At 40.1% G+C, this 26,404-nt stretch overlaps 1 protein-coding gene across 1 annotated transcript in view; it reads left to right on the forward strand.

The window, feature by feature from the left end:
• COL7A1 (collagen type VII alpha 1 chain) overlaps positions 1-26,404 on the forward strand; it is a 137,018-nt gene that overhangs the window by 15,716 nt on the left and 94,898 nt on the right. Inside the window, exons 10-29 of the mRNA XM_025175014.2 lie at positions 1,009-1,158; positions 2,122-2,241; positions 4,266-4,412; positions 4,966-5,076; positions 5,768-5,917; positions 6,028-6,156; positions 6,831-6,977; positions 8,419-8,544; positions 10,841-10,987; positions 11,548-11,673; positions 16,662-16,805; positions 16,906-17,031; positions 18,742-18,888; positions 19,772-19,894; positions 19,977-20,123; positions 21,520-21,639; positions 23,523-23,669; positions 24,333-24,469; positions 25,158-25,284; positions 25,523-25,666. Of these exons, the coding sequence (XP_025030782.2) occupies positions 1,009-1,158; positions 2,122-2,241; positions 4,266-4,412; positions 4,966-5,076; positions 5,768-5,917; positions 6,028-6,156; positions 6,831-6,977; positions 8,419-8,544; positions 10,841-10,987; positions 11,548-11,673; positions 16,662-16,805; positions 16,906-17,031; positions 18,742-18,888; positions 19,772-19,894; positions 19,977-20,123; positions 21,520-21,639; positions 23,523-23,669; positions 24,333-24,469; positions 25,158-25,284; positions 25,523-25,666 (2,715 nt within the window). The remainder of the gene's footprint in view (positions 1-1,008; positions 1,159-2,121; positions 2,242-4,265; positions 4,413-4,965; positions 5,077-5,767; positions 5,918-6,027; positions 6,157-6,830; positions 6,978-8,418; positions 8,545-10,840; positions 10,988-11,547; positions 11,674-16,661; positions 16,806-16,905; positions 17,032-18,741; positions 18,889-19,771; positions 19,895-19,976; positions 20,124-21,519; positions 21,640-23,522; positions 23,670-24,332; positions 24,470-25,157; positions 25,285-25,522; positions 25,667-26,404) is intronic.

Here is a 26,404-nt window from a genome sequence, read left to right on the forward strand (position 1 = left end):
GGACCACATACAGCCTTCAGCCTAACCCCATATAGCAAGTGCCTTAATTTCTAAAGCTCCCAGAAGGGATCAGTTTAGACTACTGTTAAGTACTCTGTCTCATCCCTTCAATCTGCTGCCTGGGAAAGACAGAAGAGAATATCAGAAGGAAAGAAAATTAGAGAAAGAGGAAAACTGAATCAGAAAGATTAAGAGGAGGAGGACTAGCAAGAGAATGAACATCCTCCCTCGCTTTTGGCGCTGGCTATACTAAGTTGTTTCTTTGGATCCACCATGTGACTCCTAGCCAATTGTGTGTGTGTGTTCCTTCGAGTCAGTGTTGACTCTTGGTGACTGCCTGGACAAGTCCCTGCAGTTTTCTTGGCAAGGTTTTTCTGAAGCAGTTTGTCCTTGCCTCCTTCCGAGGGCTGAGAGAGTGTGACTGACCCAAGGTCACCCAGCTGGCTTTGTGCATAAGGCAGGACTAGAACTCATGGTCTCCTGGTTTCTACACCACTACACCAAATTGACTCTCCTTAGTCTATTACACTTGAGGAAATGGGGCCCTCAACATAAAAAAATAAATTTCCCTGTGTATGCCTGGTATCTTTTGACCTTGCGGCAAGACTCTTATGGTTCATGGCCTGCCGAGAGTTCAAAGTACAACTCCAAACAGAGACAGATGCTTTGTTTCAGGGCACTCTTCCTCAGTCTCCTGATGTCCTGAAGCGTTGGAACTGCATTCCCCAGAATGCTGGAATAGCAATCCTTGTGGAAGACGCAAGGTTGGGGAAGACTGCTTTAAAAGAAAATACCCTTATTTATGAATAATTTTGCTTTCCTGAATTAGTGATGTATTTTGGTCTTTAAATTTCAGGGTTAAGAAATCAAGAATGAAGTCCCAATAAGAATTTGAGCTGTAATTTTATGAATATTCTTAAGGAAGTAGCACCATCCAGTAATCCTATATATCTCCCATACCTTTCTGATGTACATTTCGTACATTCTCTTTGTTTTTCCTCCTGAAAGGTGAAGCGCAAGCTGAAGAAGTGAACCTTGGTGCTAGTGCTACTTCATTCTTGCTCAGCAACCTTCGACCTAACACTGACTATGTGATCACATTGTATCCAATCTTCCCACATCATACAATAGTGCCTGCTGTAGTTCATAGCCGAACGTGTAAGCATCACCTGAATTAAGAAAGCAGGGCCTTGTTCCTTTGATTAGCGTGGGCAGGTGCTACAAAGCGTGGGAGGGCAGGCAGGTGCTGTGGGCGGGTGGGTGCCGTGGGCAGGCACTATGGAGCACAGGCAGGTGGGTATCGTGGGTGGGCACTATGGAGCGCAGGCAGGTACCATGGGCAAGCACTACAGAGTGTGAGTGGGCAGGTGCCACAGGCAGGCACTACAGAGTGCAGGTGGGCAGGCAGGCGAAAAAGCAGTGGGAGCGGGAGAGACTTGCAGGAGCAACTCACAACTTCCTGCTAGCTTCCCCATTAACTTTGCTTGTGGGAAGTCAGCAGAGAAGGCAACAAATGGCAATCACGTGACTATGGGATGCTCCAACTGTTTAATTGTGAGCTGGTTGCCAAGTGTCAGAATCACGATCATGTGACCATAGGGATGCTGCGACAGCTGCAACTTCAAGGACTGGTCATAAGTCCTCCTCATTCAGTGCCATCATAACTTTGAACGGTCACTGAACGAGTGGTCATAACCCAAGGACTACCTGTAATCTAAATTGCCTGTTAAATCCAGCCCTGATTATGTGCCTAAGGAGCTATGGACTTTCCCATGTTTAACTGATATTTTATACATGAAATAGGATTTGAGAAGTGTGAGGTGCCAGGATTGGGACTCTTTTGCCTTTATCCAGATCACTTTTAGTGGTTTTTATAGTCTAAACAAGATACTAATTGTGGGTATTATTGACTAGTACATAGATAAAAACATCCATAACTTCATAACTTAAATAGGGAAATCATACCTTTGCCTTTCACTAAGTTGAAGTATAACTGTTTAAATGTATGAATTCTGTGAGAAGGTATGGCTTGCCAGGATCTGGGTTCTAGGATTATTGATAAATAGCTAGTTGAAACATCCTTCTGCTCATCTCTGTTGATTTTTCTTTCTCAATCCTTAGTGAACTTGGCAGGGGTACAACAGCTGAGTGCCCAGAACATCTCCTCCCACGGGATGCTGGTGATCTGGAGGGGTGTGAGTGGAGTTACTGCATACCGTGTTACCTGGGGACTCCTCTCAGGTATGTTTGTTCACTGGTACTCTTTGTTCCAGTGCCATGATGCTTAAGAGTACTGTATGATCAATCAGTTCAATAAGTATAATATCATAGACCACTTGATTGATTCAAGATGTTATGTAGGCATTCTTCTCATGTTCTGAGTAAGACCCTCTTGACTATTCAGACCTTGAATGAAAACTTAGCATTAATTATACTTCCCAGTCCACACCCTGGAGATGATTTTCAAGGTATCAAAACTTCCATTCTGAATAACAAGATAAATTCTTCTTTAATTAGACATCTATTTTTTACTAGTTGTTACAATGAGAAAATAGTGGAAACAGGAGTGTTTGATGGCAAATATAAATCCGCAGTAGATCTGAACAAAGCTTGAAAGTAGCTTGACTCAAGCCCTAATTAGCATTATAATACTACACAAACAGGTACACACATACACACAAACACATACACACACTTGCATATAGAAAGGCACAAACTATATGAAGCAATAGTTTCTCTTTAAAAAGTGTATTTAGCATTATACCCTTACAATATTAAAAAGATATGCACACATACACACACTATTTATATATGATGGATTAGTATAAGATTTCTTCTAGAGGGGAGATAGTCCTGATATACGTGATTTTCCAACCTAAGTTTATTTTTACAATAATTTCTAAATAGGCTGCTATGTAATTAAGTTATTGGTTTGTCCAGAAATAACTGTCTGTCTGTCTGTCTGTCTGTCTGTCTATCTATCTATCTATCTATCTATCTATCTATCTATCTATCTATCTATCTATCTATCTATCTGTCTATCTATCTGTCTATCTATCTAAATCAGCTCTGTATTTCTTGGTTTTGATGGGAAGTTAATCTATTCAACCCTTTTAATGCACAAGCTTATTTACATGCATGAGGAAAGTCCAATAAAGAACTGGTTATGAGTCTTGGATGGAGTTGTGATGATGCCCATCCACAGTTCAAAACTTGAAAGTGGTGGACTAGCACTATAAATGTTTCGGTAAGCTGTCCAAATCCTTGTGATATTTTGTAAGAAGTTTAGTAATTAACTCCCTTATTTAGAGTATTCTCTAGAATTAATAGATTAAGAAGATAGGAGTAATATTAAAAATCTATTACATCTAAAGAGATACTTTATCATGCAATGACAATGTCTACAGGAGATATCACTACTGGTCTCTCATCACATTACATAAAGAAGATAATTAGTAATGACCTGGAGAATCTGTTACTTCTCAGATGTGTTCCAATTTTCCAGTCTTTCATTCTATGTACTGACTGTAGACATTCCATGCTGTAGTGACAGCTGTTTTCACATCATTGATGGAGTGTTGGATGTGAAATAGAGAGGTCTGAATTTAAAGCTCTGTTCAGTTGCAGAGCAAATTACTGGAAGAATAAAACATGATAATAAGCCCATTTAGGAATGATAGGATGGATACAATTAAATATAAACTGAAAATAGCTCTTTGGAACATCTTTTTTTCAACTTTATATAATTGCTTCTAACTGTGAAAGTGATGTGCAGCTATGACCACCTGTATTGGGCATTAATCACTCTCATTGCAGACTGTTGCTGCTATTTTACCTACTATGTGCTGTTCTTCTGATTGCTATATTGAGGCTAGGGTCATATATCATGCAAAGTGTGATATGTGTGTCAATTTGGTTCTGAACTAGCATGCTGTGAGTACCAACTGTACTACTTTTAAAGTATGATGTAAGGCTTAGACTCCTATATGAATCCAGTCAATTATGGTTTATTCAAGTTGAATTTAAGCAACATGTCAACTTGTTGGCTTGATATGATATATGTTCTCAGCCTGTATTTTTTGCTGTGCTGGCTATCATAATAGCCTTGTATTTTTCTCTGTAGGCCAAATAACTGTAGTGTATGGGCCATTTAATATAGCCATCGGCAACTCACCATGTGGTCATGTAATACACAGATGCATGTTCAGTATGAATAATGGCTGACAACTTTCTTTCATTTTGCCTTGTATTTTATAATTTTTTAGGTCAGGATAGCCAAAAAGCTGATGTGGATGCTAGCAAAAATTCTTATATGTTGACTGGACTGCAGCCTAACATTGATTACCTAGTATCTGTTGCTCCAATCTATGGACAAATAGAAGGTCCCAAGGCCTCCATTAGGAGGAGAACAGGTACATGCACTTGCTGATGATTATTTTTGTTGTTACTGGTATTAGTAGTACAATTAGTACTACTTTTGCTGCTACTATAATTATTATTACTGCAGGTAAGATAAGTCTTCTGGCATAATTGTTAGCATTCCATTTATAAGCTGGTTTACAGCATGATAACTAAGTTAAATATTAAGGTATCAAACATGAAAATTGGTTTAGGGAAGTGTTCTGATTCAAGTTTAAATATGGTGTACCTCTCTATCATGTATTCAAGTGGGGAGAGAAAATGTAATATATATTACAAGGTCATTGTAGTTGAGACAGAGAAATGTCTAGGTATGTTCAGGTCAATATATGAATGTCATTTATGTAGCCCAGCTAAAGTCCATCTTTAGAAAAAATGCTGGGACTTCCTATAATGGTGAATTTTGATACAAATTGCCTTTTTTTCTTCTTTGAATAAACTTGTCCTATAGTGATAAAGCTTGGATCCAAAGACTGTAATAACTGAGAGGCTATTAGAATTTTCTTAATAGTTCACAGTTTTACAATTTATTTTTGTTCTGTTTAGAAATAGCCCAGATTCTTAGGACTATTGCTGTTGACCCAACATCAATTAAGGTGGCCTGGAACATCATCCCTAATGCTCGGGGCTATCGTCTGGAGTGGAGAAAAGCCACAGGTAGGCTGGCTAAATTTCTGTAATGAGTGGCAGGGAGGTTACTGGGATGGTGGATTCCTATAGATGTGGTATAGAGAATCTGTTCCTTTCCCAGTCAGTTCCAGATATTTCTAGGGTATCCTTTCTGAAATGTTTCTATACAACATACAGCTCTCCTTTTCTCTTGAGAGTAAGTTTTAGCTTCTCTGACCTGGTGTCCTCCACCATGTGTTGTTATAATTCCGTCACCTCATCTAAGACAGCCAGAAGTAACAGGAATGTTGGCTTAAAGAGAATGGTTGTTGCAAGATTTGATGGAATTTGGTGACCTGGGTCTGAGTGGTAAATGTGACTGAGTTGGGCTATTTCTGGTCTATGTTACTCCCAAACATTTCATTTAGTTTGTTATGTTTCATTTTGGTACTAAATTATAAATAGCGTTAATTTTTAAAAAAGAAATCTGCATTTAAATGTTTCCTCCTTAAAATACAGATTTTAAAACAATTTTATCTCAGAGTATGCATCATAATGGCTTTTGATATATTTGGGGGGGAATGAACCATGATTGTGCCTGAACGTTGAAGAGAATTGAAAAATAGGCAATAGCTTCATTCTAGTCTTTATGTCACAATAATGAGAGGTGGGGATTATGCCTGTTTGTTTCAGAATTCATAAAGATCAGTGCTAATTTCCACCTTGTGTTGATCTCAAGGGGTGGATTCTCCCAGGACTGTCTCTCTTCCCACCAATGAGAACAGCTACACTCTGACTGGCCTACAGCCAGGCACTGAATATCACATCACCCTCTACACTCTGTATGATGGAAAAGAAGTAGCAACCCCAGTTACCATCTCAGAGACAGGTGAGTAAAGAGGAAATTCATGCTCCCTTTGATTCAGCCAGTCACATTCCTGGCTGAGGCTTTTGGTTCACACTGGCTTTGCTGACTTCATGCCAAAATTTCTCTTTCAGGGGTGGCACCTTCAGTGGGAAGCATCTCCAACTTGAGGATCGTTGAGACCATAGGAAGCAGAGTCCGACTATCCTGGCTGGGAGTCCAAGGAGCCACAGGATATAAGATTGTAGTACGCAATGTGCAGGGTGAGTATGCAGGAGCAGTTGGCGGATAAGACTGGCTTCACAGCGGAGGCTTGCTGAAGATCAAGGTGCATCCATTGACAGGAGCAGATGAAAGAGCAGAAGTGTAATAAGAGGAGAGGAAGAACAAAGCCTATCCAAGCAATAAGTATGGTATATCTAAATGCACATGAAGAGCATGGTCCTGAGCATTTGGTCCCTCCTCAGAGCCCCTTTCCAGGTTGAAGAGCAAGTTCTGGAGGGGGATTTTCTTTGCAAGTTAGGGAGTCTTGATAAAACATCATCTCTAATCATCTAAAGAGTTTTAATGATGTTTCAAGGAACATTAATGCAGGCACCCTCAAAACTTGTTCAAGTTGTCAGTATTGAGAGGGTAGCAATGGTACACGAGGGATAATGGAGGTAGGAGCAACATTGAGATGCTTCACACCTGAGCAAGACTAGAAGAGTGTAAGAAAATAAATCCTTCATTGAAAGCTGAAGTGATTTGTTTGTGGGCAATTGAAAGTCTTACCTTATCCACCTCTCTCCTTATCCAACCTCAGATTTCTGCCTCTTTGTAACCTTATGCTGCAACTACAAGGTCTAAGATTTTTTTTTTTTTTATGAAACAGGCTTTGAGTTAGAAAACCACAGTCATGAGTTCATATTCACAACTATTGTGGTTTCTGCTGTAGATGGCACTGAGAGGGTTCGACATATCCCAGGCTCCCAGACCACAGAGGACTTAGTTGATTTGAAAGAGAATGTTTCCTATGTGGTTCGTGTGTCAGCTCTTATCGGCAATCGTGAGGGTAATGCTGTTCCTCTCAACGTCCGGATCCGTAAGTGTTAACTGAGTGAGTTAACCCTACCTCTATGGACCATTGCCTCTTTTGCCCTCTTGTTCCCCACACAGAAGCACTTTTGGAATTACTCACCTTTCTGATATTCTAATAAAGAGAGTTTTTGTCCTAACCCAATGTAAGTAAAACAACACTGCAGGAGAGAAAAATGGGGAAACATACTTCTTACTCACAATTATTTGAGTGGGGTATGTTATAAAAAGGAGGAAAAGGTTAGTCTCTTTGTTTCAAGCGTTTACTCAGCTGTTCTCCTTGCAAGCCCAAGCCAGGCTACTATGCTGTGTAGAAACAGACTGTCATTTAATGAAGTTGGTCATTGTGAGTTCTTCAACTATAAAATAATGCAAAAAAACAAAAACACAATTGCATACAGTTGTTAGCTTCCATAACATGCCATTATGTAAGATGGACTCTAAAAGAAGGAGCAACTGTTTATTTTACCCCTTGATTCAGATTCCAGTTGGCTTTGCCAAATATCACTGTCCTGTAAGTTACAGATATAGCTGCATCCACAAGCAAATGGCAGATTTATAAACAAGTCATTTGTTCCAAATAGAAGATAATGGAAAAGAAAGATCATCAAGTGTTCCATTTCATTATAATCATATATGCAGAACTATCCATGTTGTGGAATATATTTGTATTTTCCATCCAAATATATGAACTATTATTTAAGCCTTCTGTAAGTCATCTCTGAGTGCTGACTGTGTTAACCTATTGCGTATTGCCCCACACTGAGCCAGTACTAGTGTTCATACCATGGTTTAATAAGGAGATTATGAATGAGTCTTTTGCTCACTTGTTCAGTCCTATAGCTCTTCCCAAGAACTTCATTTACACCAGGAATCCTGTATTCACCAGTTTTTCTATGTTTACATTATTAAATAGAATATACACTTTCAAAAATTAGTATTCTGATTACTAACATTTCCTGGCTTATATAAGACTGTTGATAATTGCTATATGTTCTAGTCCTGCTGGTGACAATATATGTCCTAATGCAGGGGATCTGGAGAACATAAAAATGTGAGTTGCAAAAGGAAGGCTTATATCTTGCTTTGGTTTGATACCCCTTCTACAATTCAGCCCAGCAACATGTCAGTCTCATTACCAGATTAACTGAGATAGGGGTTCAGGCTTTGAGATGAGTTGAAAACTGCCTATTCATACTGCATATTTAAGTAACTGGAAACTAAACATACACCATCTAGTCCCCAAAGCCAGTTGGATTCCTAATGCTGCCATAATGATTTTGTTTTAATGCTGACAAAAAGACATCCAGAAATGAATTGGATTCATTTCAGTACTTTTGTTCCTGCTTGTCGGCTTTAGTTGCTCCTGCTAATTACGTCCAACTCCAAACATCTTGTAACCTTGCCACATTCTTCCAGTAATCATGTTTTCTGTCCCTCTGTGGCAGGACCACCATTAGTAGGCAGTGTATCAAACCTGCGCATGGTGCCGGTAGGACTGGGTCGCGTCCGGCTGTTGTGGACTCCCATCCCCAGGGCTACAGCTTATAAATTGGTGATTATCAACACTCAGGGTAAGGACCTTCTGTGTGCCTAGATAATTCTGGCTGCAAAAGAATTCAAGCTGTGCAAAGCAGAAAGGGGACCTAGTGGAGAGAAAAGAGGGGTATCTCACTTTTTCACTTTTCAAGTTGGAGGTGGGCATATAGAAGAGATCTATCCATCCATCCATCCCTCCATCCATCCATCCCATATCCTGCCTTATTCTGTATCACTCAAGGCATATATAATGCTTGCTCCTCCTATTTTCCCCACAGCAACAAAAACTCTGTGAGGTAGGTTAGACTGAGACAGAGTAACTGGCCCCAAGAGGAAAAGGAGTTGATAAAAGGAATTTGTAAGAGAGTCAGTTGGAGGAGAAGCAGAAGAGGAGGAAAGTGAGAGAAGGCAGCAGAGTTAATTGAGCTCTTTGGGGGTCTAAGAGGAGAGGAAACAATGAAGTCAAAGATTAACTGAGTAATCTATAGCTTTCGCCCAGTGAGGAATGGCAAAAATGGCATTAGTGGCCATTGACCATGTTCTCTGAAGCTGGGAAAACAGCTCTCACTGTTTAAGTACAATGCTACCATTAATCATGCTGTAGTTAATTGTGGTTTCAGTAGTTATATTTAGTTTGTATATAACTATATTTATATTTGTTATTTAATTAATATTACCTCAGTGGCCAGGCTTGCACTTAACACTAAGCCATAGTATGATTTCTTTGTTTTGGGCTTTACAATAATGTGCCACTGTTTTCTTGGTATAAAAAATCTTGGTTTCCTATTACAGGTGGTCCTCACCTAATAACCACAGTTGGGACCAGAATTTCAATCGTTGAGTGAAGCGGTCATTAAGTGGGACACCCATGTGACTGCTTTGTTCAACAACAGCAATCCAGACACTCCCAGTTGCTGTCGTTAAGTAATCTCCTGAGTTGTTAAGCAGATGGAGCGAAAGAGCTGTCTGCTGAAAGATTTCAGCTCAGTGCGGAGCTGAAACCCTCCCGGCAAGCAGCTCTTTGAGAGTGAAAGGGCTGCCTGCCTGACAGTTCTAGCTCCATGGAGAGCTGAAATCCTCCTGGCAGACAGCCCTTTCGCTCTCAAATGTTCCTAAAGCCCACCTAAGGGTTTGCCCTCCACTCTCTGGACAGAAGGTAAATCCTTCCTGGGGTTGGAGGAACACAGCGGAAATCTTCAGGTTTTGAGCTCCATTCCTGCACACCACTGCAGGGGGGGGGGGGGAAATCTCTCAGCAGTGTGAAGGTATGAAGCTCAAATCCTGAAGATTTCTGCTCCACTCCTGCACAGCACTGAGAGGTTTCCTTCCCTCCCCTCTGCTTGCAAACTTCCCTGCATTGACCTTCTGGGAAAGCTGGCAGAAGACATTGCAAATGGGGATCCCATGATCGCAGGGTGCCTGGCATCCAGTCATAAATGCGAGCCAGTTGCCAAGTGCCTGAAATGCGGCCACATGACCATGGGGGCGGGGGGCGGCACGATGTTTTACAATGGCCAGAAGTGCTTTACAGACCGTAAAGCACCCTTTCCGAGGCCGTCGTAACTTCAAACTGTCATTAAATGAGCAATCGTAAGCGAGGACTACCTGTATGCATAAAAGCACAATCTCTGAAAATCCTGAAGTAAGTAATTCTCACAATTTATCCAATAAGTAACTCCAGTGTGTCTCTCCACTTCCTAGTAACAGAATTCTGCAGTATGAATGTGCATTTGTAGTCATTTGTGATAAAAGAACAATTCACTTTAGTGCTATGCATTATTCTGCTTGCAATGCTTATGCTGGTGACTATGAGAGAAAATGGCCTGGAGTTTGTGGGAAAATGAGGTGGAGAGAAACAGAGACCAACTGGAAGTCCAAAGTGAAAATGGTGGGAAATGGTAAAAGTGATTCAGGGGACACACACACACATATATAGACATAGACATAGACATAGACATATAGACATAGACATAGACATAGACATAGACATAGACATAGACATAGACATAGACATAGACATAGACATAGACACATATCCTTACTTGATTTATATAGCCTCTCATCTCACATTTGTGTCTCTGGGCGGCTTACAATTAAAACATAATTCCAAAAAAACAGAAAAATTAACAATACAATAATAATTATAATTATATAATAATTATATAAAAAATAGTAAAAAATAGTAATATGAAAGATATAAATATGAGTGTGTGAACCAGGGTTGAAAAATAATGTTTTTGTTTGACTTATATGGAAAGATAGGGTTGCGAGTTAACTAACGTTTGCCATACGAGCACAGGTTGATTCTGCTTCCTCTGCATATTGTTTCAGATGGATCAGAGGAGACAAAAAGAATTCCTGGCGACCGGAGTTTCTTTGAATTGCAGGATCTGAAGGAGGGTGTCACATACTTAGTACAAATAACGACGCAGTTGGGCACCCAAGAAAGCGCTCCTGCCACCCTTAGTCTCCAAGTTGGTGCGTTCTCTTGTGAAGCCGGAGCTACTTCCTCCTTTCGGCAACTGCATTGTGATTTTTTTTTAACCTCTTCAGCACAGCAGAGTTGTTATGGCTGGTAAAGGCCTAGCAGTAAACCTTGGTCAAGATTTGACGCAGCAGTAGCAAAGCAGGACCATGCTCCTCCTAATGTCTTTTAAAACTTAGGTTGCTTCAGCTGTGCAAATCTGGGCTTCCCATTAAATACTCAGAGCATTGTGAAATGCTGGTCTTTCGCCCTTGTCCCTATCCTGGCTCCGCAGAAAGATCAGAATGGGAGAAGAAGATAAACACAGTCGAGGACTTTAGGCAAAGTAGGATATTGCAGCCTCAGCTCCCCTCCTCCAGTGACTGAAAAGAATACCTCCCTCTCTGGCAGGTTGGTTGCACAGGTTCTTGAGGTAATGTTCAAGAAGAACAGGAAGAACAACTCTAAATACTATATGTGAAATGATTTATAATGAATAATGGCTACTAACCATTTTATTATTTTTCAACTGATTTTACTCATCATTCCCTCATCTATATGCTTGCCCTTGTAGAATCTCCACCTGTAGGCAGCATCAGCAAGCTAGAGGCAGCTCCAGCTGGGCCCAATCAATTGCGTGTTACCTGGAATCGGGTTCCTGGGGCTACAGGCTATAAGGTGACATGGCGATTGAGAGAGGGTGAGTTCTTGGTGGGTCCCAGAATAATGCATTCCAGCCGCAGTACTGTCCATACTTGGATTTTATTCTATCTGATTATTGAAGTGTGGGTGGCAACATGGTGTCAAAGCTACAACAGTACATGGTGACAATACATGGGTGGAAGAGAACAAATTAGATATTTGGATGCTTCCAGTTGGAGGGCTTTTGGCCAGCTTTTTTCCAAACAATACTGTGCTGCTGTTCCGGCTTTTCCTCCTTAGTGGCTTTTTCTTGGAAAGAAGAATATGGAAGAAATTAGGATAAAACACTGAAAGATAACAAATAGAAAACGTCCTTATCTGCATCTCATTCCATGAATTAGGCAGGGCTGTCTTATGAGAAAGACCTTCTCTGAAAGCATCTTCTAATGCTACATAATTGTTTCAGTAAATACCAGTTTGGTGGCAAGCAGGCTATGTGACTTTGGAGCAAATTGAAATATCCATAAACCCCAGCCAAGCTTGGTTCTGAAATTTACAGCCTTCCTAGTGGATCCTTGTTAACTTCTGAGAGTTAGATGCCTTTCCCCCAGTACTGACACTGGGAATTGTCTTTAATTTGATCTTGAGCTGCACTTCTGTAAGGACTTCAGGGTGAGAATTCCTTTCAGACTGGTTTTGCATCAGGGGCAGAATTTGGCACTTGCCTATGAACTGAAATATTCTACTCGTTTCTTTTGGCTTCCTGTTGAAAAAAGCCAGATCAGTTGCCACTGAGGACAAGTCAGTGGACTCAAAAGATTAAGCCGATAAGCTTTTAAAACTTCTCTTTATTCTGATTGCCATAACTAAATAATTTTAGAACAGGAAACACTAGTAATCTGATAAAATGCTAGAGCTTATTTGTGTCTCTGAACAAGCTAATCTCCTTTCCAGTTCAGAACTGTTTAGGCAGTCAGTTGCCAATTCTAAGCAAAAGGCTCTTCTTTAATCACAATATTAAAATATTTCTAAGCGTTCACAAGCACAGACCAGATTGTTGTCCCAGAAATCCCAAGGCAAAACGTGTTAAAGCGGGATTAGTGATTCCCCCCCTGAGGACATTTTAATTATATAACAGATTTTTTAATTAAATGTTTTTTAACAACATGGTTGTGTAATATTAATACAAACACACACACACACACCATATATATTTGCATATAAGCCCATCCACAGATAAGGCGACTCTTGAATTTTTAACCAAAATACCATGAAAAATGCACCACCCACAGATAAGCCAACCCTCAAAATTTTCATATGTTTTAATTTTCACCGTTGCCTTTTCCACAGGTGGCTCATTTTTCATGGAATTTTTGGTTTAAAATTTGAGGGTCAGCTTATCTGCGGATGGGTTTATACATAAGTATATAAGGAATATACAGGTACTTTAAAAAACCTGTGGGAAAAGCCTACGGTATATACTCACAGATAAGCTAAACCCAATTTTGGGTTGGTGTTTTGGCTTCAAAAATTCTCGGCCTATCCACGATTATACAGGTGAAACTCGAAAAATTAGAATATCGTGCAAATGTTCATTTATTTCAGTAAGGCAACTCAAAAGGTGAAACTAATATATGAGATAGACGCATTACATGCAAAGCGAGATATGTCAAGCCTTACTTTGGTATAATTGTGATGATTATGGCGTACAGCTTATGAAAACCCCAAATTCACAATCTCAGAAAATTAGAATATTACATGACATCAATAACACAAGGATTGGAAATAGAACAATATCGGACCTCTGAAAAGTATAAGCATGCATATGTACTCAGTACTTGGTTTGGGCCCCTTTTGCATCAATGACTGCCACAATGCGGCATGGCATGGATGCTATCAGCCTGTGGCACTGCTGAGGTGTTATGGAAGACCAGGATGCTTCAATAGCGGCCTTCAGCTCCGCTGCATTGTTCGGTCTCATGTCCCTCATCTTTCTCTTGGCAATGCCCCATAGATTCTCTATGGGGTTCAGGTCAGGCGAGTTTGCTGGCCAATCAAGCACAGTAATCCCATGCTCACTGAGCCAGGTTTTGGTACTTTTGGCAGTGTGGGCAGGTACCAAGTCCTGCTGGAAAATTAAGTCAGCATCCCCATAAAGCTCGTCTGCGGAAGGAAGCATGAAGTGCTCCAAAATCTGGTAGACGGCTGTGTTGACCCTGGACTTAATGAAGCACAGTGGACCAACACCAGCAGATGACATGGCTCCCCAAATCAACACAGACTGTGGAAACTTCACACTGGACTTCAAGCATCATGCATTGTGTGCATCTCCATTCTTCCTCCAGACTCTGGGTCCTTGGTTCCCAAATGAGATGCAAAAGTTGCTCTCATCAGAAAAGAGGACTTTGGACCACTGGGCAACAGACCAGTTCTTTTTTTCTGTAGCCCAGGTAAGACGCTTCTGACGTTGTTTGTTGTTCAGGAGTGGCTTGACAATTGGAATACGACATTTGAAGCCCATGTCCAGGATCCGTCTGTGTGTGGTGGCTCTTGATGCACTGACTCCAGCCTCAGTCCACTCCTTGTGAAAGTGCCCAACACTTTTGAATGGCCTTTTCCTGACCATCCTCTCCAGGCTGCGATCATCCCTGCTGCTTGTGCACCTTTTTCTACCACACTTTTCCCTTCCACATAACCTTCTATTGATGTTCTTTGATACAGCACTTTGGGAACATCCAACCTCTTTTGCAATTACCTTTTGGGGCTTTCCCTCCTTATGGAGGGTGTCAATGATGGTTTTCTGCACAACTGTCAGGTCAGCAGTCTTTCCCATGCTTGTGATTCCTACTGAACCAGCCTGAGAGACCATTTAAAGGCTCAGGAACCCTTTGCAGGTGTTATGGATTCATTAGCTGATTAGAGTGGGACACTTTGAGCCTAGAATATTGAACCTTTTCACACTATTCTAATTTTCTGAGATTGTGAATTTGGGGTTTTCATAAGCTGTACGCCATACTCATCACAATTATACCAAAGTAAGGCTTGACATATCTCGCTTTGCATGTAATGCGTCTATCTCATATATTAGTTTCACATTTTGAGTTGCCTTACTGAAATAAAGGAACATTTGCACGATATTCTAATTTTTTGAGTTTCACCTGTATATGGTGCTTGTGTGTATGTACAGTACGTGTATGTGTATGTTCTGGAGTGTGCAGGGATGCTCATGTAGGACATGTCAGCAACTTCTTAAAGCAGCTGCATCTTTCCCTGGGATCACACAGCTTGTCTCCATAGCTGTAGGCCGCCTCAAGAAAAGTTTTTGGTTTAAGGAGCTGCCGATAGGTACTATATGCTCCAAAGCACCTTTTCCCCTTCAAATCCCAAACACTACCCACCCTTTATATACATGTAAGATACATTTCACTTTAAGATGAATAATCACAGGAAATAATAACAAGTTTCCTTGTGGGAGAAACGTGCACCCTTGTAAGAGAAGACCAGCTCAGTTTCAGCTTGAAGCTACTTTTCTGGATGCCAAAAAATCTGTTTTTCTCTCTTCTACAGGGTGTGACATGTTCTGACATTTTCTGTGCTTTTGAAATCTAACTGAGATTTACTTTTTCAATATAATCCATTTGACTTATTTCCTAGGAGACTGGAAAATGGAAGGATTTCATCAGTCCCCTTTCCTCCCTCTTATCCACACCCTGAAAAGTTGCATCCAAGAAATTGAGATGATACACAGATAATTTTTGCTTCCTCTCCCTGTCAATTCTAAGTCAGTTGGGGGATTATAAAAGGCAAGACAGTTTCAGATAGAAAAATTTGACTGGGTATTTTATCCTCAAAGGACTGGTTCTTTTTAGTTATCATCTAGCAATCTGTGAAATACGTTTTAATATCGAGAGGCAATAGCCTTGGTATTTTAGTACTGTAGTCTTGAAATGTAAACAGACCACTGAAGTACAGTATAGTCATTTATATCCAAGGTATGGAAAAAGAGCATTCCCTTCCATGCCTTCTTGTTTGTACTGTCATATCCAATGGAGTCTTGATATAGTCTAAGTGTTTTGTATTTTCTTGTGATCTGACTTTCATTATTGAATCTGCCAGGGGTAAAATTCATTAGCTAACAGGAAACTCTTGGGACTGGAGTATATTAGCTGTCTTTTCATCTCCCAGAGCTGGGAATGTGTTGTGTAATATACTATCCATCACACTGTTGCTGGTTATGTGTTAATTCTTTTTGCTTCCATTCTGCTTTGCAGCTTGCATTCCTTTAGACAGCAGCATTTCCCTCCCTGTTTCTCCTTATATGCACATGTAACTCATTTCTGCACAATGTAAGGCTGCTTCACTGAAATTTGCATCTCAGAGAAACATAATTATTTATGTTTGGCCTGCCACAGACTGTTTTTGTAGTATGCATGGACTGTTGATTAGATGTGAAAATCCTGGTTTCCCAGGTGCTGCATTTGAGTAAACGGATACCCACAGCAAGAATAGACCTATTTAATTTTTTACAACTTTTGAATTTTTGAATCATAAATTTGTTCTTTTATTTTCCAAGTCACTTGGCAAACATTTCAGTAAATTTTCCAGATGAAAATAATTCATTTCCCCAACATGAACATTTTTGTATTCCTATAAATACAGATAAGAATGGGTTAGTAAATTATACATTTTATTCATTTTATTTGTTATATTCCACCTATTCTTCAGAAGCTCGAGACAGCATTTGTAATTCAGCATATATAAGGCAATTTTAGATGTATATTTCTGCTGATAAAGGGTTTTTTTGCACATTTTCTCCAGGATATTCATTTTTGTGAGTACAAATTTTGATCAAAGAATGACAGTGCAAAATGTGGTGAAATGCAAAAGGACAATTGAGTTCCAGATTGTTAATGAGCTTGGAAGCATGTATTGGTTGATCTGTGCTCTCTGGTAGTTTTAAGCTGTAAGAGTTCACTCTGTTTTCTTCCTTGTGTGTGTAATCTGTTGCCTCCATCTTGATATACATCTATTCTCCTCCCCCTCCAGGTCAAGAGGTCTCTCGAGTCGTACCGGCTGATATAAATTCCTACACCATTGAGGGTCTGAGGCCTGGGACTGTCTATGTCATTGAAGTTTCAGCCTTAGTTGGCAGCAGAGAAGGGAACTCAGCTACCACCACAGTTACAACAGGTGAGACCAACTCTGGCTGTGGATACACATCTCTCTACCCTTTTTGCTCCACCTTGAGAATCCTATTAGCAGTCATCCCTTTTTGTTCTTTGCCTTGAAGCCTCTGATCAAGTGGGAACAGTCACCAGCCTCAGAGTCCTTGAATCCAGGGGCAACGTGGTACGCATCTCATGGGTTGGTGTGCCAGGGGCTACAGCATATCGAGTGATATGGAGCCAGCGCAGTGGTAAGGAATCTGCCTTCTGTTTCTGGTTTCCTCACAATAGTTTGCCTCTTGAAGAAAATGTTTGTTTACTATTGACCTGTAGAGGCTCATTATTTTAATAACCACTTGAAGCCACTGGGAGAGGTTGTCCATTGGTTCAGCATGAGATATCATCAGCATGCTGGTGGTAGTTTTACAACTCAATGCTGGAACAAGCCAGAGATGCAATTAAAGTCTTGTTCTGGTGTCTGGAAACAAGTTGAAGTTGAATCATTGGAAGACAAAGCTACTATTAATTCAGAAACTATCTGGCCCATTAAAGCTCCAGTTGTGACTCTTAGCTCTGTATTGGTTTCTGATAGATTTCTGGAAACAATTTGAAGTGCTAGTTTTTAACATATACAGTCATTTATGGCTTGGCATCCAAGTGTCATCAGGACTGCCTCTTTTAGCAACTCCTAAGCTGAGATGTTGAAGGTTCCTCCATATGGAAGATCCAGAGAAGTGAGGCCAGAAAATCTTTATGGTTTTCACTCCATCCCTTTCCCTGGAAGTGGGGCTTCTCTGGTGGTCTTCAAGAGGAAGGTTAAGATGGAGATGTTCCATAAAGCTTGTAATATCTAAGATTATTGTTGAACTTCAGACACCAGAATGAATTAAGGATTATACACCCCTGATGAATTGATGATTTTTACCCACTGATTTTACAAAGACTACCAGCAGTCTACAACATTACAGATAAAATTATGTATAAATCATAAGTCAGCAATTACCTGCTCTTCGCAATCCAAAGAATACTGTGATGTTACCATATATTGATCCCATATATAAAATAGCTTAAGGTGATACCTTTTATTGGATCAGCTGAATGAAATCAACATTATGGTGGAAATTACATTTAAAATTTACCAATCACATTATTTGGGTAAGAATGTCATATTTGAAGGAAACAAAATGATATATATGAGGATGGAATTTGCTGGAGGTTGGGGTTGTTTTCACTTCAGAACTCCATTCATATAAAAGATGGTGGAAGAAAAACAATTTCTGTGCTAATGTCTTTCAAAAATTAGTGATTGGTACTGATCCTTTAAGATAAATTTATATTGACTTGTCTGACCAACTGGGAACTGTTTGTTCTGGTCAGAGAAGAGGAAGAAGGGAGAATTGAAATGGATTTAGGAAGGGAAGCAGGGAATGCTCAAGCAATTTTTTAAAAAAAAGTTCTTGCAAACACATATTTTTAATAGAAATTAATTCGTTATTACAAATTATGGTTGTATTGAATTTAGGAATGTTAGAGGGAAAAAATCACAGTACAAGCCATGGACTTGAAAAGCTGATAATTTGACATCACTGCCTTATTAAGAAAATGAAGATTTAAGTAATTTTTTTTTAAAGAATCCCTATGAATGTTAAAAGCAGCATGAAAATAAATATGAAGAGTAGGTTTTCAATTCTGAATGTCTGCTACAGTCTTAATTTGTGCATCTTAGTTCTGGGAGTAGAAAAACAAAATCATCATAAATCAAAAGCATAGCTGATTTTGGGACTGACGTTGGAGATTTTCAGGCTGCCTTGTTGTTTGCTGGAAGGAAATGTAGAATTAGGGAGAAGAGGGGCTGCCTGTTGGTGTGATCAAGCTTTATACTTATTTGCGTGGGCTGCAATGGCCTGGGGTGGCTTTGGTCATCTTTTTCACTAGGAAGGTCACGTTCTCTTCTTTTGAAGGTGGACCTGAAAGCAGCAAACTGGTCTTGGGAAATGTTAATTCCTTTGACTTAGAAAACCTGGAAGGAGGAGTCAGCTACATTGTAAAAGTCACAGCACTGATTGGGAATCGTGAAGGAAACCCTGTATCTATTACTGTCACAACACGTAAGACTTATTTGTCCATATTTGTGTGTCAAGATTCTTATTATTCTGCTTTCAAGAAGCTCCAGGTGGAATTTTAGCCATATTATGCTTCAGTTTCCTAGCAAAAAGTTAGGGAGGAATCATCTGGCACTTTCTAATAATATTTGACACCCTGGATTGTATTGTTGCTGCACTTGTACCCGTCACCCTTACAGAAGTTCTCTGAGTGCACAAACTATGGATAGAGAAGGTTCTGCCTCTGCAATGTTTTAATTTAATTTGATCAGTATACTGTTCTTCCTTCCAATGCATAGAGTAAAAATGCATAATACGCCACCCAGAGTCACCTTGTGTGAGATGGGCGGCTATATAAATATGATAAATAAAATAAATAATAGTCAACAAAAACAGTAAAAGTATAGCATCAAGCTATATTAAAAATATCTGTCTCTGGTGGCAATTAATTCAAAGGAGCTTGGTTTTAGACAAGCTGTCAACCTGCAATTGTTCAAGAATGCAAACATCTTTAAGTTATTGTCTGAAATATTCTTCTCAGAATAAAATTCCTTCCCCTGGAGCATAACCTCCAAAAAAGATTCCTCCTGGACACCATCTTGTGGACCATATCTATAGACCACCATACCTGATCTCAGCACCTAAGTTGGTTATTCAGGTGTTATTATTGGTGTTATTCAAGGAAGCAACATTTTAGTGATTATTCATGGAGGATACAAATAGCAATTTTTAAAGTGAAAAAAAAAGTTTATTTCTACCTCATACTGAAGGTATCTCTTATCTATGTTTCATAAGAGGAATAGTTCCTTCTAGAGTATTTATTTCTCTTTGTTGATGACCAGACTACCTGGCTTTTTTTCCACTGTTAATCCTACATTTTTCCTTTCAGCGGCAATCCCAATTCAACCCGTTGGAAATCTGCGTGTGACTGACTCCTCAGAAACCCGTATCCGACTAGAATGGAGCCCAGCACCAGGGAGCACGGGCTATCGGCTCACCTGGCGCCCAGCAGGTGATAAGCACTTCCTAGATCACCTCCTCTTTCACTGCCACCCATCATCCAAGTAATTAACTAGCTCTCTTATGTGGGACAGGTGGGCCAGAGAGGAGCCAGCTGTTGCCAGCCCATATTAACACCTATGACATTGAAGATCTGCAGCCAGGAGGGCGCTATGACATCCGCATCACAAGCCTGACTGGCAACCGGGAAAGCGAAGCTGTGGCCATTGTCGCCGCCACTGGTAACCCAACCTTTTGCTAAGGTGGCCTGTCACTCCAGAGTTAGAAGTCAACAGCACAAAAGTTGCTAGACTAACATCTATTTATATATGGAATTTAAATTTCATACATAAGGAGAAAAGAGACCAGACAGAGATAAGCCAGTCCTATCTGGTTCATTGGTTTTCATCAATGGCCCCTGTTGGTCCCTAAGAGACACTTCTTTTGGTGAAATCATTGTTGCATTTTCTTGCAGCTAAGAGCCCTGCTTTGGAGCTTTGTAGTTCTTTCATGCAGATTAGAGAAATTATATTTTTATCTGATATGTAATTATCTGATATGTAAGATTCTTCTACAGTATTGCCAGAGATCAGTGGATACTTGGGTCTTTCATTTCTTTCCTGATATTTAATTCCATTGGCTGTTGCAGCTCCATTTCTAAGCTTAGAACTAAAAAAAATAACCTTTAATCTTTAAAGCAATTTTTAAAGAACTGTTCTTAAGTTGCCTTAAAAAAAACTTTAAACATCACACAAAGCAAAATGTATCACCTAAAACTGACATGAAACCTAAATAACAGTATAAATAGCTTGTCTTGATATTAGTCTAACCTGGTTAGAGGGAGAACTCCCAAATTAGAGGGGTACTCCAGAATGTTGCTTTTAGGCTGTTTCTCCCACATTCTAGTTCACTTGGTGGTAGCGCATATACTGTAAGAAGGTAGTTCAAGAAGCAGAGCTTCAACTGTGGACAAATTGTTTTCACACCTATAATACTTCCTTATTTATGTACCGCTTTTCTCTGTGTAATATTCAAGCCAATATGTAACAGACAATAAAATTAGTTTTGTATATACAGTGGTACTGTTATCCTACCTATCTTTGGTATATAGCTACCAGGTCTATATAAAGCTGATGCATTCTGCCTCAGCACTCTGCTTTCAGCATCAGAAATGATGTGATCTTCCGCTTATGCTTAAAACTTTGGCAGGGATGTACTCAGCCTCACAAGCATCAAGACAGGCCAGTCTGCTTCAAAATAAGTGGCTTCTCCACTGTGCTTGCACAGAAGTCTTCTGAAGGACCAAAGAAGCAGCTGAAGCAGAGCAGTAGGTAAAAGTGCCAGGCTGTTTCATGGACCTGCTACAGTGCAATGATTTGAGCCAATTACTTTCAAATGAAATCATCCCATTAAATTTTGTATAGCCCTAACAAATATTTCTTCTGATGAAAATATTCTCTCATTTGTGCACAGCAGTTCTGACTAAGATTGGAACTACCATAGTGCTACAATGGATCACAAGTTTGATATCTACTCTCTATGGTCATGAATATGAGTTCCTACCAAGAGCTTCTCTAGATATTCCCTTCACTATCAAGGACCAAATTAACTCTCCCACATTTACCTTTATTTCTCTAGCAGCTGCAGGCCGGGTGACCAATTTCCAGGTGGCAGGTACTCAGAAGGATTCTGTAACTTTGACCTGGACTCCAGTCCCTGGGGCTACTGGCTATCATCTTACATGGAAATCTCCAAGAGGTTGGTCATTGTATTTGATGTATCCCTACATATATCCCTAATATCCCTACATTTATATCACATCTTTCTGATTTTCCTTTACAACAATGTTTTGTGGGGTAGTGGTCAAGGCATTATCCTAGGAATCGGGAAACCCAGATTCTAGTCCACTCTCAGTCATAGCTGCTCACAAGGTGACTTTGCACATGTCGCTCTTTCTCAGCCCAACTTACCCTTAAGGATTGTTGTTATGGGGGAAAAGATCTTGTACAATGCTTAGATATAAGTACATATCAAATAAAAATACCAATACTGAGTTTCTTTGTTTATTTATCCCATTTCTTCCACTTCCTCAATCCATTCAGACTCTAAATAGTTTACAGATATTAATACTAAAATAAGACAATGATAATAAAAAATACAAAAATGCCATTAACTCATTAGTATGGTGTCAGTGACTCTACAGTCAGTTCCCAAAGGTCTAAAAGAGTCAGATTTTACCAGCTTCCAGAAGGCCATGAGAATGGAGGCTGCCCTAGCTTTAGAGGCAGGCTGTTTGCAGGAGAGGGGAGCTCCCACAGAGAACGTCTCCATTTGTCCCCCTCCTGCCACACCCCCAGATAGTTAGGGACCCTTAGCAAGTGTTCTCTGGCTATTTGGTTCAGGCAGGCAGGATCAACAGTATCTGGGAGAAATGGTATCCTAAATACCCAGACTCTGAGCTTTATAGAACTTCAAAGCTAGTGACCAGCATTGTGGATTTCATTTAGAAACATTATACACCAATGCAGTTCCCACAGCAACAGTGTAATACAGCAGTATTGTGACTGATCAATGAGCATATAAGCCAATGCATTTTGGACCAACTAAAGTTTCTGGCTAGTCTTGGCAAGCTCCACAGAGACTGAATATAGTAATCTGAGCAAAGGCCATCCAGACTGGACTGAAAGGTAGTGACTGGTCCAATGTCCCCTGTTGAGCTTCTGTGGCTGAAGATCTCACCACACTAGTCTATCACCTGAACCATTACAACTATCATTCTACACTGTTGCTTCTATAAGCACATACGTGAGATGGGCAGCTATATAAATTTAATAAATAAATTTAGAATTTGGACAGAGAAAATATCAGTGACATAATCCTATTGGATCCAGTCTTTGTCCAGCTGAAGGCAGAGTAAGGAAAGGAGGCCTGCAGTCAGCAAGAGCAGATACCATGCCATTTATTCATTTATTACATTCATATTCTGTCTTTCCTTCAAAGAGATCATGAGGCATTGTTCTCCTTATTGTTGTGAAAGGAATAGAAGATTGTTGCTTTAATAGAAAGCAAATAAAGGGTTAACTGGTCATTTTCTTATAAGGAAAGTGAGGCAAAAAGCTAAGAGAATTTGGAGAGAAACTGAGGTTCAGAGGCCATTGACAGCTGGAAGAAGTCAAAAGAGAGAAAGGAAAAGGAGATGATAATCAGCGAAAAGAAAACACCAGTGGCCCTTGTGATAAAATAAACCATCATTCTGTAAATAAGCACAGAGGAGGAATGTTATTATTCTTAAAATGATTGTTTTAATATGATTGTTAAATAACATTTTAATTGTTTATCATTATTCTTAGCTGCTATAGCACACTGTTTCTCAGGATTGCTCAGCTAAAAAGTTTGACTGTTAGGGCAAGGTTATTCCTTTCTCCTCTGTTAAAGTGACTGGCTTTTGAACAGAGCTGAGTGTTGATGCAACATTCACCCAGATGCAACATAACATTTCATATGATAACCCTTTGGTTACATCTTCCAAGTCTCCCTGGCAACTTGAGGTTGGATACTTCATGAGACACACTATCCCCATTTATTACTCCTGTGTAAAATTAACTGTGTTAATCCTCCATCGTGTTCCTCCTTTGTTTCAGAGGAAGGAGAGGCACAAAGATCGTTGCCTGGATCAGAAACATCCTACCCAGTGTCTGGGTTGCATCTGGGTGAGCGATACACCTTTACTATTCGCCCGCTGTTTGGGAGCATCTCTGGGGCTGAGGTTTCTGTTACTGACCAGACAGGTGAGTTTTGCTTTGTGGAGGAATGTCTTTACCTGGGTATCCATGCGAGGGGAGCAAATGGCAAAGCATGTGTGATCAAACAGGTGCTACAAGTTACATACTTGTGTCAGAAACTTGACCACAAGTAAGTAATGATGTTTGTGTGATGTCACCACAGCATGCTGCCATTTTGGCATCACTGTAGTTTGCACTGGGTCTCTAGAGCCTCATACTTGTAAGATGGTGGTCAACTTTTGGGTGGCAGGGGCTGCACTTAATATTTGGTGGGAGAGAAAGATGAAGTCCTATTTTTGAGAGGGAGTCCTGGAGTGTTTGTTTTTAACAATGATGAGCCTATTTTAAACCCTACACTTTAGATTTCCTGGTCTGTCTATTCCTTGACCTGTTACAGAGAGATTATATGACACTCCTTTGGCTCAGTTTTGTTTCAGTAGGTTTAGGTAGCTCTTTCAGATTCACATGGCAAGCCATTTGGGAAAATGTTTTTAAAATACTACAGTATTTAAAAATAAAATATAATTAAGTCGTCTGATTTGAAACTATTTGGGTGGAGAGTTAGAAGCAGCTACACAGGAAGTAAAATCTCTTCAGTTCTCATTTGCATGTTTTTGGGGGGATGGAGGGAAGCCGTTCTTACTCACTCTGAAGCATTCCATTCTGCAGTCTGTCCAGATGCCCAGCGTGATATCATTTTTCTTGTACATACAACTCGAGACAAAGCCTACAATGCAGAGGCTGTGCGAAGCTTCCTCTCCAACACTATCTCCGCCCTGGGTCGCCTGGGCCCTGAAACCACCCAGGTAACCAACATCATCAAGATTTTGCAGTTCTTCCTTCTTGTTTGATTCACATGTACTGAATGCACAAAGACATTTGAAGTTATTTCACTGGGTGAAGTGGACCCAGTTATAGCCCTGCTGATTCTCATTCTATCAGTGCAATTGATAGCTGGTGCCAGTGAGGTGACAAAGGATAGAATTTGGTAAAGGTACGTTCTGTAACTTCATGTTGTGGAGTTTTATGTGGCCATCCAAGTAGCTGTGAATCAAAATTTTGTCCCTGCAGAGATATGACAGGGTGGGATCCAGTTCTGTAATGAAATGTTGGGATTCAGAGAGATGGAAGAGAATACTGAGCCATTACAGAAGAAATCATTGAGTTTTGGGAAAGTAGTAAGCTGGAGAAGGAAACTCAGGACAATTCCACTTTGATTGTATTAGTATAACTTGAAGTAGGGTGGGGGTTTGATGGGCTTTCAAGTTTCTGCTGCGGTACCCTAAATGCACTGAAGTATATTCCAAGGCTATTGGCAACTCCTGTTTCCTGGTCTTGCCAATTTCAAAAGGCTGAGAAGTAAATGTATATATCACTCCTGGTTTCTCTCGGTTCCTAAGATGGGGATCTTTCCTGTCTTGGCTGCATGCTACTTCATCTTTGGATTCTGCTTTTATCGCATTTATTTTCTCTTTTCTTTTCTGCCTGCTCCAGGTGGGCATTGTGATTTACAGCTACCGAAGCCTCCCTTTGCTCCCGCTTAATCGTTCCAGTGATTTAGCAACTGTCCTGCAGCATATCCGCTCACTGCGCTATGAGGAGCCTAGCAGCAATGCCATTGGTAAGGAGTCACCCATTCCTTTCTTTGATTCCAGGAACAGGGAGGGAATTGCAGTTCCTTTCTCAAAGCAGGAAGAAAAAGAAACAATCTTGTTTCCTTTGAAATTCTACCTGCGATCATGATGTTAATATTCACAGGGGTTGCTAGTAAATACCTGAAATGAGCAACACGTCACTAGGGCTCTTACTAAAGTGTGTGTTTCTCTGAGTGCATATCGGTTGTTACTTTTTCTATGAAGGAGCAGCCATTAATTTTGTGAAGACCTACATGCTGAGCCCCGTTGCAGGGCGAAGACCCAGTGTACCAGGAACCTTGGTGATATTGGCAGATGGGTCATCCAGTGATGATGCCATCGGCCCTGCCAGGGAAGTCAAAGCTGCCGGTAAGTCACCAGTCCTTCAAGTCTGGAATGCAGCACACACGAGAGAAGCATCTGCTATTGCTGCTGCTCTCTAATAAAATGTTCTTAAAGGGATAGTTTTCTTCAAAACACTTCTTTATCTTTTTTTTTTTTTTGGTAAGACTAAGAGATCAAGTACTGGTCTACTTATTCCCGGTCAACTTACCTTGACTGTGGCTTTCTCCTTTCAGTTTGGGTTGGACACCGAGACATTTTAGTGACCGGTAGCTTAGTTTAATTCTGATGCATCTTAACTGTATACTGTATATTTATCTTCAAACTTAACTCATATGTTCATGCCATATTATACATTGAATTATTTATATTTAAATTAACATTAAGAAAAACTCTCTGTGATAAAATGTTTGTTCAAATTCTTCAGAACTTGTAAAACTGACAGAGAATAGGTATCCTTCCAACTTTATCATATGGTAGGGGTTTTTTGTTTGTTTGTTTAAACATAAAAATGCACAGTATCCAGTTCCATAGTCTGTCTGTTCCAAACCATTGGCATATGCAAATCAGAAGAATGTAAGCATTGGGGTAGACAAAACATTTAAAATTCAGCATTTATCTATATATTTATTAACCATATTTATATGCCCACCATCTGCCAAGGCTGTCTGGATGGTGAACAGAGATAAAAACAAAGCCAAATTCACAATCCATTAAAGAAAAACCATTTGAGACCCCTAAAAATAATCAGTAACAACATAACAA

The sequence above is a fragment of the Python bivittatus genome, unplaced genomic scaffold (genome assembly GCF_059951505.1).
Source record: "Python bivittatus isolate LINGU-HERP-01145 unplaced genomic scaffold, Pbiv_v1 ctg000080_np1212, whole genome shotgun sequence".
In the NCBI taxonomy this organism is placed as follows: domain Eukaryota; kingdom Metazoa; phylum Chordata; class Lepidosauria; order Squamata; family Pythonidae; genus Python; species Python bivittatus.